Here is a 16,129-nt window from a genome sequence, read left to right as displayed (position 1 = left end):
GCTTCTCTTAGCCTTATTACGCGACCTCGTTCAAATTCAGTGATACTTGGTGTCTGAACTGAATTCTAAATCTTTTATTTTATTGACTAAGGCATGACTATTGGGGATGGAATAATTATTCTGGAAGAAGAATGATTTTTTCAGAGTTTCATGCTGAAATTTGGCTAAATAATTGTAAGCGCTATTAGAAATCGGCCGTTTAGGATGGTTAGGTTTGTGAATTTTGAATTGAAACCAAATTTTTGGGGGCTGAGGGTTCATGTTGATAAGCATTTTCTTCTGAAAAGATTTGATTAAAAAAGCTGACCTGACTTCTTTTTATAATTACAGAGTCGGATCCTCATGTAGTTCCAAAATATTATTTTCGTTGAAAAATCTAAGGTGTTAGAAATATATTCAGAATTGTAGGCAATAACTAAAGAGCAACCTTTGTCAGACTGAGTTATTAAAGCATCAGCTTCTTTAAATTTATTATTTATGAGTTTAACCAATTTCCTATCATTATGCATAACATTATGAAGAGAGGCTGTGTTTTTACTGAGAATGTTAGCGACATCAAAGGTAATTCTAGTTTGACATGAATTACCTTTTTTTTTTTTAATCGAGACCAACTTTTAGGTCGAAAAGTATATTTTCTGTTACATTTTTTCCTGCCAAGTTGGGCAAGACATTGTACTTTAGGCCTTTTTCAAGCAAGACATCATCTACAACATACTCCGCAAGCTACCTAATGGTGTGCGGTGGAGGGTACTTTCAGTACCACTATCTGATCCCTCCAGTCCCGTTCACTCGCGAACAGTGGGTGGGAAGTATGATTGTCGGTATTGGCTCTGATTTCTCCAATTTTCTTCTTGCGGTCAATACGCGGGATGTATATGGAGGAAGTAATATGTTATCCGACTCCTGAAAAGTGCTGTCCCGAAATTTCAATAGTAAATCTCTCCGTGATGCACAACGCCTCTCTTCTAACGTCTGCAAGTGGAGTTTGTTTAGTGTCTCCGTAACGCACTCTTTCGCCAGCTAAACGATCCCGTGACGAAACGCGCCGCTCTTCGTTGGATCTTCTCTATCACTCCTACCTGATAGGGATCCCAGATAGATGAATAATACTCGAGAACCGGGCGAACAAGCACCTTATAAGCCACTTCTTTCGTGGAGGAGTTACATTTCCTTAAGATTCTTCAGATGAATCTGAGTCTTGTCCGCTTTTCCCACTGTCTGTTTTATATGGTCATTCCACTTAAGGTCGCTCTGGATAGTTACGCCTAGATATTTTACGACAGACGCTGTCTCCAGCTGTTTTTCATCAATAATGTAGCTGTACAGTTTCATTCTGTGTAAAAGTAATGTTAGTATTATTCAGAATTCTTTTATAAAATTATTGTCTGCTTTTCTTGAAAGTACTTTGGGACATATTTCAGCAGCAAACAGACCAAAAAGTTTACTAAGTTTCTTTTCGTGCTTACGCGATATGCCTTGTTTATAAATTTCTAAATGTTCGTTAATCTGTATCCAAAAATCGTCAACTTTAAAATTATAATTAATACGAAAGATATTTGTGAGATCTAAATACAGATAATATGCCTCTTCATTAAGAGAATTTTTTTTTGGCATATAGCTTTTTAACATGATCAGAAATGAGATTTTTAACTATAGGTTTGAAGAATTTTGAATATTTCTTACAATTTGCAAAATGAATACAGGCTTTCACTTAATTAGAGACTAGTCCCCTTTCTCCACATTGCTTATTAAACTGGATGGCCCCACCTGCAGTTTCTTCTTTATATCCTTATATTTGGAGGCAGCCTTGGATGCATTTTTCTCGAAATGATAGCCTCATTCTCAATGAAAAACTACAATTACGTAATAAAAACTTCTTCAACGGTATAAAGCCGTTACTTGATATTTGATTTCCGGTTTCCTCGTGCAATTACCGAAATGTTTTTTCTATCTAAGTCGACTCATAATTTTAGTTTATTAAATGGTTTGTATTGGCTGCATTTCATGTTATATTGTTTTTCTACAGGCTGTGTCATTCAGCGCTTTTTGTATTTTCTATAATGGTGTTTTCATCCTTTATGCTGTACTTTTAAGATCTGATGTAGACAAAATGTTATCTGGTCTGCTGCTGTCAAACGAAATATTGTCTTTTACGCCATGTACTGAATAATCTTCATCATAATATTCGTATGTCTTAATTTGGATGTTAAGCAGCCAATTTGTACATGCGGCTACTAGATGACACTCTTGGTGCAATGTTCACCGGACCGCAGTTGTTAACACGGGCGCCTCAGTCTGATGCTACCTGTAACCCGAAATATGCGAGCAGCCTTTAGTGGCTTGCTTTCCACGCATTCTACTTTAAAAATTTTGTGACTAAAGCTTTATCGCTTGATATACATATATGTTATACGTGACATGTAAGTACTATTGCTTTCTTGTACTACTAGTCCGTACATATATTTTTACACAAAAGATTTTCTCGTAATTTTGTACTTACGTTATAGGCCAATTTGAATGTAATTTCTGATGAAGGCACTCAAAGAAGTGTCTAAACCAGGCCAAAAGACTTAAATTTTGCGATCGAGTGCTGTAATTGCTTTAAGTTTAATTTGTAAACGGTCGCCGGCCGGAGTGGCCGAGCGGTTCTAGGCACCACAGTCTATAACCGGGCGACCGCTACGGTCGCAGGTTCGAATCCTGTCTCCACCATGTATGTGTGTGATGTCCTTAGGTTAGTTAGGTTTAAGTAGTTCTAAGTTCTAGGGGACTGATGGCCTCAGAAGTTAAGTCCCATCGTGCTCAGAGCCATTTGAACCATTTTGTAAACGGTCGCTGACGACGCAGCCATGTTTAAAACTTTACGTATGTTGAATTGTTTCTTTCTGTGTACAGTTAAAGGAGACATCGTCTATCTAAAGGAACATGGGTGTGTGTGTTGTTCTTAGCATAAGTTAGTTTAAGTTGTGTGTAAGTCTAGGGACCGATGACCTCAGCAGTTTGGTCCCTTAGTAATTCACAGACATATGAACTAAAGGAACGTACGAGGTGCGGCTAGAAAAAAAACCGGACTGATGCTGGAAAAAACATTTATTTACAATTATTTACAATTTCATGTTATCTCCTTTAATGTACTCTCCTCCTCGGTCTCTACACCGCTCCATACGAATTTTCCAGTGTTCATAGCAATGCTGCAGATCATTTTCGGTAAGTCCATACATTACTTCCGTCGCTTTTTCTTTTACTGCTTCAACAGTCTCAAATCTAGTTCCTTTCAAAGCTGACTTGACTTTAGGGAAAAGAAAAAAGTCACAGGGGGCCAAATCAGGTGAGTAGGGTGGATGATCTAAGATGGGAATGTTGTGTTTTGCCAAAAACGTCTTCACTGACAACGCACTGTGAGCTGGGGCATTGTCTTGGTGAAGGATCCATGACTTTTTTCTCCACAAATCGTTCCGTTTTCTCCGTACTCGCTCACGTAGGGTAGCCAGGACGCTAATGTAGTAATGCTGATTCACTGTTTGTCCCTCTGGTACCCAATCAATGTGCACAATCCCTTTGATGTCAAAAAAAAAAACAATCATCATTGCCTTGAATTTCGATTTTGACGTTCGTGCTTTTTTTTGTCGTGGAGAACCAGGAGTTTTCCAATGCATCGATTGGCGTTTAGTTTCGGGATCATAAGTAAAAAACCACGATTCATCGCAAGTAATAACATTTTGTAAGAAGGTGGGATCACTTTCAATGTTTTCCAGGATGTCAGAACAAATCATTCTTCGGTGTTCCTTCTGTTCAATTGTGAGACACTTTGGAACCATTTTTGAACACACTTTGTTCATGTTGAAACTTTCATGAAGAATCTGCCTAACACTTTCCTTGTCAACTCCTGTTAACTCAGACACTGCTCTGATTGTTAAACGGCGATCTTGTCGAACAAGTTTACCGATTTTTTCAATGTTTGCATCAGTTTTTGCTGACAATGGTCTGCCAGTGCGAGTGTCATCACTGGTGTCTTCGCGACCATCTTTAAATCGTTTAAACCACTCAAACACTTGTATTCGCGATAAACAATCATCGCCGTACACTTGTTGTAACATTACAAACGTTTCACTTGCAGATTTTCCTAGTTTGAAACAAAATTTGATATTAACACGCTGTTCTTTCTGTACACTCAACATTTTCCGACGCACAGACAAAACGTCAACTACTTAAAACAGACGCCACGGGCAGACTGAGTGCAGGAGGCAGATGAAACTCGAGCAGTAGGCGGAGCGAGAGTCATGTGACAGGTCACGCGACTTTCAGCCTTATTGCATTCGTTTTATTGTTTCACCAGTACTAGTACGGTTTTCTTCTAGCCACACCTCGTATATAGGTCAATCTCCATGTCACTCTGGTGCTACGACTACAGTTTATTCAGCAATAACTGACGACGGTCAAAGTTTTCTGCAATGCCGTAACTTTGCTTACAGTATAGACGATCCGTTTTGCGTCCACACGCCAGATGTCAATGCTTGACCTGCTGTTCAGGGGAAATAAACATTAATGGCTTGCTTGTGCCACATTTGCTTGGAAGTACTAACCAACCTAAGAACTTTTGTTTTGAATAATCAATCTTCTGACTGGTTTGATGTGGCCCGTCACGAATTCCTCTCCTGAGCCAACCTCTTCACCTCAGAGTAGCACTCCCAACCTATGTACTCAGTTATTTGCTGGATGTAATCCAATCTCTGTCTTCCTCTACAGATTTTGCACTCTAAAGCTCTCTCTGGTACGATGGAAGACATTCCCTGATGTCTTAAGAGATGCCCTATCATCCTGTCTCTTCTCCTAGTCAATGTTTTTCACAAGTCTCTTTCCTCTCCGATTCTGCGCAGAACGTCCTCATTCCTTAGCTCATCAGTCCACCTAATTTTCAACATTCGTATGTAGCACCACATCTCAAATCGCTTCCTGAAGTTAAGGCCTATGTTTAATGCTAGTAGACTTCTCTTTGCCAGTACTAGTCTGCTTTTGATGTCCTCCATGCTCCGTCCGTCATTGGTTGTTTTGCTGCCTAGATAGCAGAATTCCTTAAATTCATTTACTTCGTGACCATCAATCCTAGCCTCATTTCTGATACTTCTCATTACATTTTCGTCTTTCTTCGATTTACTCTCAGTACGTATTCTGCAGTCATTAGGCTGTTCATTCCATTCAGCACATCACGTAATTCTTCTTCAATTTCATTGAGGATACTCATGTCATTAGCATTTTCACCTTGAATTTTAATTCCACTCCCGAAGCTTTCTTTTATTTATGTCATTGCTTCTTCGATGTGCAGATTGAACAGTAAGGGCGAAAGACTACATTACTGCCTTACACCCTTTTTAATCCGAGCAATTCGTTCTTGGTCTTCCATTATCATTATTCCTTCTTGGCTCTTTTACGTATTGTATATTACCCGCCTCTCCCTGTAGCTTGCCGGCCGCGGTGGCCGTGCGGTTCTAGGCGCTCCAGTCCGGAGCCGCGCTGCTGCTACGGTCGCAGGTTCGAATCCTGCCTCGGGCATGGGTGTGTGTGATGTCCTTAGGTTAGTTAGGTTTAAGTAGTTCTAAGTTCTAGGGGACTGATGACTACAGCAGGTGAGTCCCATAGTGCTCAGAGCCATTTGAACCATTTTCTCCCTGTAGCTTACCCCTATTTTTCTCATAATTTCGAACATTTTGCACCATTTTACACTGTCGAACGCTTTTTCCAGGTGGAGAGATCCTATGAACGTGTCTTGATTTTCCTTTAGTCTCGCTTCCATTATCAATCTCTGTCTGACCATGAAGCAATCTAACTGGAATCTCTTCATATCTCACGGGCTTTTCCAAGCATACCGCCTCCTCTTGTGAGCCTTGAATAGAGTATTCGCTATTAGTAGCTGAAATTTATTGCAGAACTCAGTCAGTCTTTCTCCTCTCTCATTCCTATTACCAAGCGCATATTCTCCCTTAATCCTTTCTTCTACTCCTTCCCCTACAACCGCAGTCCAATCCCCCATGACTATTAGATTTTTATCTCCCTTTACATACTGAATTACCATTTCAATATGCTCATATACTATTTCTGTCTCTTCAACCTGGGCTTGCGTCTTCGGCATATTAATCTGAACTATAGTTGCTGGTGTTGGTGTGATGTCGATTCTGATGAGAGCAACCAATCACAGAACTTTCCACAATAACACACTCTCTGCCCACCTTCCCCTTATTCTATTTTCTGCTGCTGCTGATATTATCCTACACTCATCTGACCACACATCCTTCTCTTCTTTCCATTTCACTTCAGGACCACCACTATATCTAGATTGAACCTTTGCATTTCCCTTTTCAGATTTTCTAGTTTCTTACCACGTTGAAACTTCTGACAGTCCACTCTCCGATTCGTAGAACGTTATCCTTTCCTTGGTTATTCACTCTTTTCCTCATGGTCACCTCCTCTTGGCAGTCCCTCCGAACCTCGCCCCCCCCCCCCCCCGCCCCACCCCAACCCCCCCGATATCGGAATGGGAGACTATTCCGGAATCTTTTGCCATTGGAGCGATCATCACTACAAGCCACATGTCCTGTGGATACACGTTATGCGTCTTTAATGCAGTGGTTTCCTTCTACATCCTCATGTAATTGATATTTGCTGATTCTTCCGCGCTTAGGGGCAGTTTTCCACCTCAAGAGCAAGAGAGTGCCATGAACCTCTTTCCGCTCCTTCACCCTCTTTGACAAGGCCGTTGGCAGAAGGAGGTTAACGCCTCATGCCGGAAGTCTCCCCCCGCCAGTTCTGACTGAGGACGTTCTGATAAAGACGCTAGCGCTAGAGCACTACAGAGTCCGACTTTGCAATAACAATAAACAATGCTCAGGGTTAGAATGAGCGGGGAAGAGGAGGTGGACAGAGGTGTGAGAAGAATGGACATAGACAACGGGAAGGAGAAGATGGAGTGAAAGGGTGGTGGCATTAGGTGGTGGAGAGAGATAGTGGGGAGGGGGGGAAGAGGAGGAGATGGACAGACAAAGGGGGAAGGAAGTGATGGAGACAGAGAGGGGGCAGAGGAGAAGATAGAGAGGGGGCGACATGACAGACAGAGAGAGGGGGAAGGAGGAGGAGATGGACAAAGAGGGGGGGGGGAGGAGGAGAAGATGGACTGAGACAGAAGAGAGAAGGAGATGTATATCCAATTCCCATGCGAATTAGAGAAGTATGCTATCTCCTTTCTATCCTTTCCATTTAAGCAGGCTGTGGAAGGTGTGAAAAACGCATATGAACAAATGCTTGACAGCTACGAAAGGGTGTCTAAATCAGAGAATAACGACATTATAATTGTGGCCCTTTAGGGGTATTCCAATTTGGACTATACGATAAAGTGATAATCTCAGATGTCTAAGGATAATATAATATAATTTTTCTGTTGGAACGTCAATACTAAGTCTTTCGCTGGCTCCGCAAGGGGAGGAAACAACTTGAGTCATACAATTTGGTGCATACTGTTTACGTTCCATTCTGAGTATTAGGAGGAGGAACACAGACGTGGATTCACCTTGCGTTTCGTTCTTACCTCCTCTATGCCATGCTCGAAAGTGCGCGTCAGATCTGCAACGAAGGAGAGAGCTGCCGTTGTCAGCAAGATCCGGTGAGCTTCTTCTGCGACTGGTGGCGCAGCTTCCACCTCCACATTCCAGAGAGGCTTCGCACTGGCGTTGTTCTGTAGACAAATAGAAGCAATGAGACACATGCCGTGCGTCAGATCAGGCTTATATACACTTCTTCCTGATTTCGAGAGCACTTCGCAGACCACATTATGCACCAGCATTATTTGTTCTTCTGATGTATCAAACATGAATGTTTCCAAGAAGTACATGTTTTTCTGTAACTCGATATCAGCCCAAACTTCGCTAATTTTACCATCGAGGATATTACGCGACGTGCAACGGAGTCGTAATTTATACCTCAATTTCTCCTTAAAAATAGCCTCTACGGTTTGAAGGACACCGTTCTTTCTCTCAATCTGTACAATGTAATTACGTTATCATTACGTTCTGGAGGTAGTTGAGGTTTTATGTACCACTTGCGCTCTGCCTAAAGTAATGTGCAAGTATTGCACAAAAATATGGAAACAACAAAAATACAACACATTATTACGCCTAATACGGTGTAAGGCATTCAAAACAGGTTCCAATCGTCTCGGAGTGGAAAAATACAGGTCCTGTAATGCTTTCAAGGGAATCATTATTGTACTTCGTGGAAAATAGTGACAATTTCAGATAACGACGATGGAGGGGGATACCGATCACGCAAACATCTCTCCATAGTAGACCAGAAAAGACCAATAATACTGAGGTATGGTGACTGTCATTGCCAGGGCACATGCGGCAATTCATCCTCGTGCTCACAAGAAAGCAGTCCTGGGCGATGCGAGCTGTGTGCAAAGGAGCGCTGTTGTCTTGGAATACAGTATCACCACTGGGGACACGTGTTGTTCCATGGGATGGACCCGATCAGCCGAAATGGTCACATAATCCTTGGCAGTACTATTTTGTAGGGTAACTATGGGGGCCATGGAATATCGCGATATGACTGTCCAAATCGGCACCGAACTCACGACATATTTCAGTATTGTGACGCAAATTCGATCAGAAGTTGGAGACAGTGTGAAACAGGATTCATCAGACCGAATGACTTTCTTCCATCGCTCCATCGTTGAGGTTTTATGGTCATGGCACCAGGTTTTCCTGTTGCGGGCATTTCAGCCACTGTTGAATGGTTTTGGAAATCCAGCTGGCCCTACAGCCCCTGCTTATGTGCCTCATCTCATGTTGTTTCGGTACTTACAGAATAGGCGAGTGCGACATTCAGTTCTGCAGTGACTTTTGCAGCTGTTGTCCTCTTATGTTGTCTCCTTATTCTATTTAAATGAAAGTTTGTCACCATCACTCAACACGCACTGTCGTCCGCGTTGTGGCTCAGCAGTTGATGTTCTTCCGCTTCCCCTGTACACTTCAGGTCCCTAGTTTACAGAAGCAACCACCATAAGAGCACCAACAATTTGCCCACGTTAGAATTCACTTAGCTCCGACATAATGCACCCACAACTACACAGAACACTGTCCTCACCAAGGCTGACATTTTGAACTTACTGAGGACATTACATAGGTGCCGTTCGTGATCAAGTGCAACAGCACAGCCTGCAGGCTCGGTTGGCATCTCCATTTATGTTCAAGCACGCATTTTTCGCGGCGTTTCCGTGTTTTTGTCTAACCATTGTACCACTGCTGAGTCTAAGATGAATTAATATAATGAAGTTAAAAAATGAATTAAAGAAAAACGCTTCTAACAGTCCCAGTGTTACCAGCGAAAGATGGATATAAAGAAAAAGAGATCCCTGTGAGAAGCATCTATCATATAATAAAAGAGAGAAATTTATATCTTGGATGGCGTAGCTGTGTTAACGTAATGGGTATGAGTTATTCGCAAGCCGCATCCTATTTAAATATGAAAGCCTTTCTGAGCTCCAATACCACGAAGGATAGCAAATAAACAAAATTTTAATTATTCTGCATGTTCGATAAGTAGAAAAAATATATAATAAAACTTTCAGTGCATTTTCGGGTGTACGGCGTACGAAATTTAGTACACAGAGCTGCCAACTTAGACAGCAACAACGGCTCTAACTCGGCTAGGCATCGGGTCGAACTGAGCTTTGTTGACAGATACGGGATCGTCCAGTATCTCTGCTGTGCCACCTGTTTAAGGCCCTCGAGAGAACTGTGCTGAATAGAATATCCAAACGTGTAGACGACTTCCTAAGGCCTGAACAAGCCGGTTTTAGGCCAGAATGCCCATGCACTCGGCAAATTTTGGATTTAAACCAGCACACTGAAGAGGGATATGAAAGAATGGATGTGACTGATGTTCCTTTAATTGATCCGAGCGCAGCGTACGAGACTGTTAACTACAGGAGACTGATATATAAAGTTTACCAGATAACTAAGAATTTTGGATTTTCACGATTTATGCAGTGCGTACTACAGAATATGCGCTTTTACGCTGCAGAGCCAAAAAACTGGTTCACCTGCCTAATATACTGCAGGGCCCGGAGAGCATGCAGAAGTGCCGCAATACGACGTGGCATGGACTCGACTAATGTAGTGCTGGAGGGAACTAACGCCATGAATCCTGCAGGGCAGTCCTAAACCCGTAAGAGTACGAGGGGGTGGAGATCTCTTCTGAACAACACGTTGTAAGGCATCCCAGATATGTTCAATAATGTTCATGCCTGGTGAATTTGGCGGCCAGCAGAAGTGTTTAAACTCAGAAAAATGTTCCTAGAGCCACTTTGTAGCAATTCCGGACGTGTAGGTAGTCGCATTGTCCTGACGGAATTGCCCAAGTCCGTCGGAAAGCACAGTGGCATGAATGGATGCAGGTGATTAAAATTGTTCAAATGGCTCTGAGCACTATGGGACTTAACTTCTGAGGTCATCAGTCCCCTAGAACTTAGAACTACTTAAACCCAACTAACCTAAGGTCATCACACACATCCATGCCCGAGGCAGGATTCGAACCTGCGACCGTAGCGGTCGCGCGGTTCCAGACTGCAGCGCCTAGAAGCGCTCGGCCACTCCGGCCGGCCCCATATCGTTGGTCAATGTATATTGCTGTTCAGTATATACACCAACGACCAGCCAGTGCGTCCCGATGGCATGCAGTTTGTATATGCTGATGACACGGCCTTAGCTGCCCAAGTGAGCACCTTCGAGGAAGTGGAGGATAAATTAAATTGCAGACTTGATATACTAGGATTACTGTCACCAGGACCACCTGAAACCAAATCCAGCAAAGACGGAAGTTTTCGGTTTCCACCTGAGGAGTAAAGAAGTCAAAAGGAAACTACATGTGATTTGAAAAGGACAACAGCTAGAACACTGATAAACTCTGAAATGTCTTGACGTAAAGTGCAACAGATCTCTGTCATTTAAACTGAACTGTTTGGACACTAAGGCAAAAGGTCAGTGCTAAGAAGAATATAATTCGTAACCTGACCAACGCAAATTAGGGTAAAAATTATTCCATTCCCGTTACTGTGGCACCCATTTTTCATTTTATATGACTTCATGGCGAATGGGTTACATATCCAACCATTTTTACACAATTTGGTGATGCCCCAAAAGAGAAAAACGCGTCGTATGCATTAAATAATCTTGCAACCAAGATTCTATTTTGAAATGATACAAACTAGAATGTTGACCCACAAGTGCTTCGATCAACAGCCATTGCACTCAATTTGTCGGCATCTGAAGATACCTCGCCTGTATGGAAAAATTAGACCCACGTGAAGCATATCGATGTGCCCGTAAATGAATCATCCCGCTTCGTCTACATCTACATCTATATCTACATCTACATGGATACTCTGCAAATCACATTTAAGTGCCTGGCGGAGGGTTCATCAAACCACCTTCACAATTCTCTATTATTCCAATCTCGTATAGCGCGCCGGAAGAATGAACACCTATATCTTTCCATACGAGCTCTGATTTCCCTTATTTTATCTTGGTAATCGTTCCTCCCTATGTAAGTCGGTGTCAAAAAAATATTTTCGCATTCGGAGGAGAAAGCTGGTGATTGGAACTTTGTGAGAAGATTCCGTCGCAACAAAAAACGCCTTTCTTTTAATGATGTCCATCCCAAATCCTGTATCATTTCTGTGACACTTTCTCCCATATTTCGCGATAATACAAAACGTGCTGCCTTTCTTTGAACTTTTTCGGTGTACTCAGTCAGTCCTTTCTGGTAAGGATCCCACACCGCGCTACAGTATTCTAAAAGTGGACGGACAAGTGTAGTGTAGGCAGTCTCCTTAGTAGGTCTGTTACATTTTCTAAGTGTTCTGCCAATAAAACGCAGTCTTTTGTTAGCGTTCCCCACAACATTTTCTGTGTGTTCCTTCCAATTTAAATTGTTCGTAATTGTAATACCTAGGTATTTAGTTGAATTTACGGCTTTTACATTAGACTGATTTATCGTGTAACCGAAGTGTAACGCGTTCCTTTTAGCACTCATGTGGATGACCTCACACTTTTCGTTATTTAAGGTCAACTGCCACTTTTCGCACCATTCCGATATTTCTTCTAAATCATTTTGCAGTTTGTTTTGATCTTCTGATGACTTTATTAGTATGTAAACGACAGCGTCATCTGCAAACAACCGAAGACGGCTGCTCAGATTGTCTCCCAAATCATTTATATAGATAAGAAACAGCAAAGGGCCTATAACACTACCTTGGAGAACGCCTGAAATCGCTTATGTTTTACTCGATGACTTTCCGTCAATTACAACGAACTGTGACCTCTCTGACAGGAAATCACAGATCCAATCACATAACTGAGACGATATTCCATAAACACGCAATTTCACTACGAGCCGCTTGTGTGGTACAGTGTCAAAAGCCTTCTGGAAATCCAGAAATACGGAATCGATCTGAAATCCCTTGTCAATAGAACTCAGCACTTCATGTGAATAAAGAGCTAGTTGTGTTTCACAGGAACGATGTTTTCTAAACCCATCTTGACTATGTGTCAATAGACCGTTTTATTCGAGATAATTCATTATGTTCGAACACAATATATGTTCTAAAATCCTGCTGCGTATCGACGTTAACGATATGGGCCTGTAATTTGGTGGATTACTCCTAATACCTTTCTTGAATATTGACGTGACCTGTGCAACTTTCCAGTCTTTGGGTACCGATCTTTCGTCGAGTGAACGGTTGTATATGATTGTTAAGCATGGAGATAATGCGTCAGCATACTCCGAAAGGAACCTAATTGGTATACCGTCTGGACCAGAGGAATTGCTTTTATTAAGTGATTTAAGTTGCTTCACTACTCCGATGGATATTTACTTCTACGTTACTCATATTGGCTGCTGTTCTCGATTCGAATTCTGGAATATTTACTTCGTCTTCTTTTGTGAAGGCATTTCGGAAGGCTGTGTTTAGTAACTCTGTTTTGGCAGCACTGTCTTCGATGGTATCTCCATTGCTATCGTGCAGAGAAGGCATTGATTGTTTCTTGCCGCTAACATACTTCACATACGACCAGAATCGCTTTGGATTTTCTGCCAGGTTTCGAGACAAAATTTCGTTGTGGAAACTGTTATAAGCATCTCGCGTTGAAGTCCGCGCTAAATTTCGAGCTTCTGAAAAGGTTGTCAATCTTGGGGAATTTGCGTCTGTTTAAATTTGGCATGTTTGTTTCGCTGTTTCTGCAATAGTGTTCTAACCCGTTTTGTGTACTAAGGAGGATCAGCTCCGTCGTTTTTTAATTTATTTGGTATAAATCTCTCAATTTCTGCCGATACTATTTCTTTGAATTTTAGCCACATCTGGTCTACACTTATATTATTAATTTGGAATTAGTGGAGATTGTCTCTCAGGAAGTCGTCAAGTGAATTTTTATATCCTTCTTTGAATAGGTATATTTTTCGAGGATTTGGGGATTACAATATTCAATCTTGCTACGACAGCCCTGCGTTCACTAATCCCTGTACCCGTTTTGATGCTTGTTACTAACTCAGGATTATTTGTTGCTAAGACGTCAAATGTGCTTTCACAACCGTTTAACATTCACGTGGGCCCGTGAACTAACTGCTCGAAATAATTTTCAAAGAATGCGTTTAGCACAATTGTGGATGGTGTATTATGCGTACCTCCGGAATTAAAGATGTATTTTCACCAACATATCGAGGGTAAATTAAAGTCACCACCAACTATAATTTTGTGTGTCTGGCACGTGTTGCCGGCCGAAGTGGCCGTGCGGTTAAAGGCGCTGCAGTCTGGAACCGCAAGACCGCTACGGTCGCAGGTTCGAATCCTGCCTCGGGCATGGATGTTTGTGATGTCCTTAGGTTAGTTAGGTTTACATAGTTCTAAGTTCTAGGGGACTAATAACCTCAGCAGTTGAGTCCCATAGTGCTCAGAGCCATTTTTTTTTTGGCACGTGTTTGAAAACATGCTCAAGTTTTCTTTGAACCTTTCAGCAACTGCAGCATCTGAATTGGGAGGTCGGTAAAAGGATCCAATTATTATTTTATTCCAGTTGTCAACAATGTCCTCTGTCGACAGTAACTCACAGGAACTATCTGTTTCAATTTCGCGACAAGATAAACTACTTGTAAGAGCAACAAAGACGCCACCACCAACCGTGTTTGGCCTATCCTTTCGGAACACCGTTATGTTCTTCGCAAAAATTTCGGCTGAGCTTATATCCGGCTTTAGCCAGCTTTCAGTGCCTATAACGATTTAAGCATCAGTGCTTTCTTTTAGCGCTTGGAGCTCTGGTACTTTCCCAACACAGCTACGACAATTTACAACTTTTATACCAATGGTTCCAGTATCTACGTGTTTCCTGTGTTCAGCCTGCACCCTTTGTGACTGAAGCCCCTCTTGTATTTCCCTGAGACCCTCTAACCTAAAAAACCGCCCAGTGCACGCCGCACAGCCCCTGCTACCCGTGTATCCACCTCCTGCGTCTAGTGGACACCTGACCTACTCAGCGGAACCCGAAACCCAACCACCCTTTGGCGCAAGTCGAGGAATCTGCAGCCTATACGGTCGCAGAACCGTCTGAGCCTCTGATTCAGACCCTCCAGTCGGCTCTGTACCAGAGGTCCGCAATCGGTCCTGTCGACTATGCTGCACATGGTCAGCTCTGCTTTCATCTTGCAAGCAAGACTGGCAGACTTTACCACTTCTGTTAGCCGCTCGAAACCAGAGAGAATCTCTTCTGATCCAACGTGACACACATCATTGGTACCGACGTGAGCAACCACCTGCAGCTGGCTGCACCCTGTGCTCTTCATGGCATCCGGGAGGACCCTTTCCACATCTGGAATGACTCCACCCGGTATGCACATGGAGTGCACATTGGATTTCTTACCCTTCTTGTCAGCCAAGTCCCTAAGCGGCCCCATAACGCGCCGTACGTTGGAGATCCCAGCTACCAATAATCCCACCCTCTGCGATTGCCCGTATGTTGCAGGCTGAGTGGTTCCCTCAGCAACAGTGTCAGCCACAGACAGCACCTGGAACCTGTTTGTCAGCCAAACGGGGGAGGCCTTACGTGCGGCCGCCTGGGAAGTCTTTCGCCGCCTGCTTCGCCCCGGGGCGACCTTCCACCCGACCACAGGTGAGGAGTCAGCAGTAACTGGGTTGGCCACTGGTGAGGACCGACCAGAGGACTCTGATGTGCTGGACGTCCGCTGGATCCCCACAGCCAGCCCACAACAGTGGTGCCCATCCACTGCAGCCTCAAGCTATGTGACCGAAGCCATCGCAGCCTGAAGCTGAGAGCGAAGTGTCACCAACTCGGCTCGCATTCGCACACAACAATCGCAGTCCCTGTCCATACTAAAGACCGTGGAAAACTAAACTATGCAGATAACCGGACTATCAGCACGTGCTGCGCAATTCTACTGTAGACCCTGTCGAAAACGCACAAACTGTGTCTAGTAATACGCAGATATTCAAAAACCTAACTACCGAAGCACTCAGGTGAAACTAAATAATTTGACCCTGATTTGGAACTTGTAATATGTCACAAAATCGGTTTACTTCCCGACACAAACGAAAACGCGAGAACTGTGCCTATTAGATGTTAAATTTACACGCAGAAACTCAAGAAACTAAACTATTAATACACACAAACGATATAATAAAATTCGCTCCTGGATAGGAACTCGTAAATGACAAATGCGGTTACTTGTCTGTTGCTTCGTCTGTCGCGGTCGGCTGTTAGAATGTTTGAGGCCCGTGCCAACAGAGAAGATTTACTCTCTCATAGGGAGAAGGGGTAGCTCCCCCCCACCCACCCCCCGCCCCCCACCCTCACCCAGCGTACGGCTGAAAGTAGTTGCCGAGTTAGGAAGAAACATATGACAGATTATCGTCACCCTTTGCACGGGCACCAATAACAGCCTAGGTGGCCTCTCTCAAGAGAGAGTTTCCTTTAGATGTCAGAACCAATAAACGTCACCGTCGAATAGAGGAGACTTCAGCTATGGAAGGAGGCAACACCAAATCCTACACTGGAGCTGGAGGAAGAACTTGCGG

General features: G+C 43.0%; 1 protein-coding gene across 1 annotated transcript in view; it reads right to left on the bottom strand.

The window, feature by feature from the left end:
• Nucleotides 1-16,129, bottom strand: part of LOC126094947 (malate synthase-like) — a 115,485-nt gene that overhangs the window by 82,686 nt on the left and 16,670 nt on the right. The window contains exon 2 of the mRNA XM_049909599.1: nt 7,577-7,723. Coding sequence (XP_049765556.1) covers nt 7,577-7,723 — 147 coding nt within the window. The remainder of the gene's footprint in view (nt 1-7,576; nt 7,724-16,129) is intronic.

Source organism: Schistocerca cancellata, chromosome 8, assembly GCF_023864275.1.
Source record: "Schistocerca cancellata isolate TAMUIC-IGC-003103 chromosome 8, iqSchCanc2.1, whole genome shotgun sequence".
Lineage (NCBI taxonomy): Eukaryota > Metazoa > Arthropoda > Insecta > Orthoptera > Acrididae > Schistocerca > Schistocerca cancellata.
This window is presented reverse-complemented; position numbering and strand designations above follow the sequence as displayed.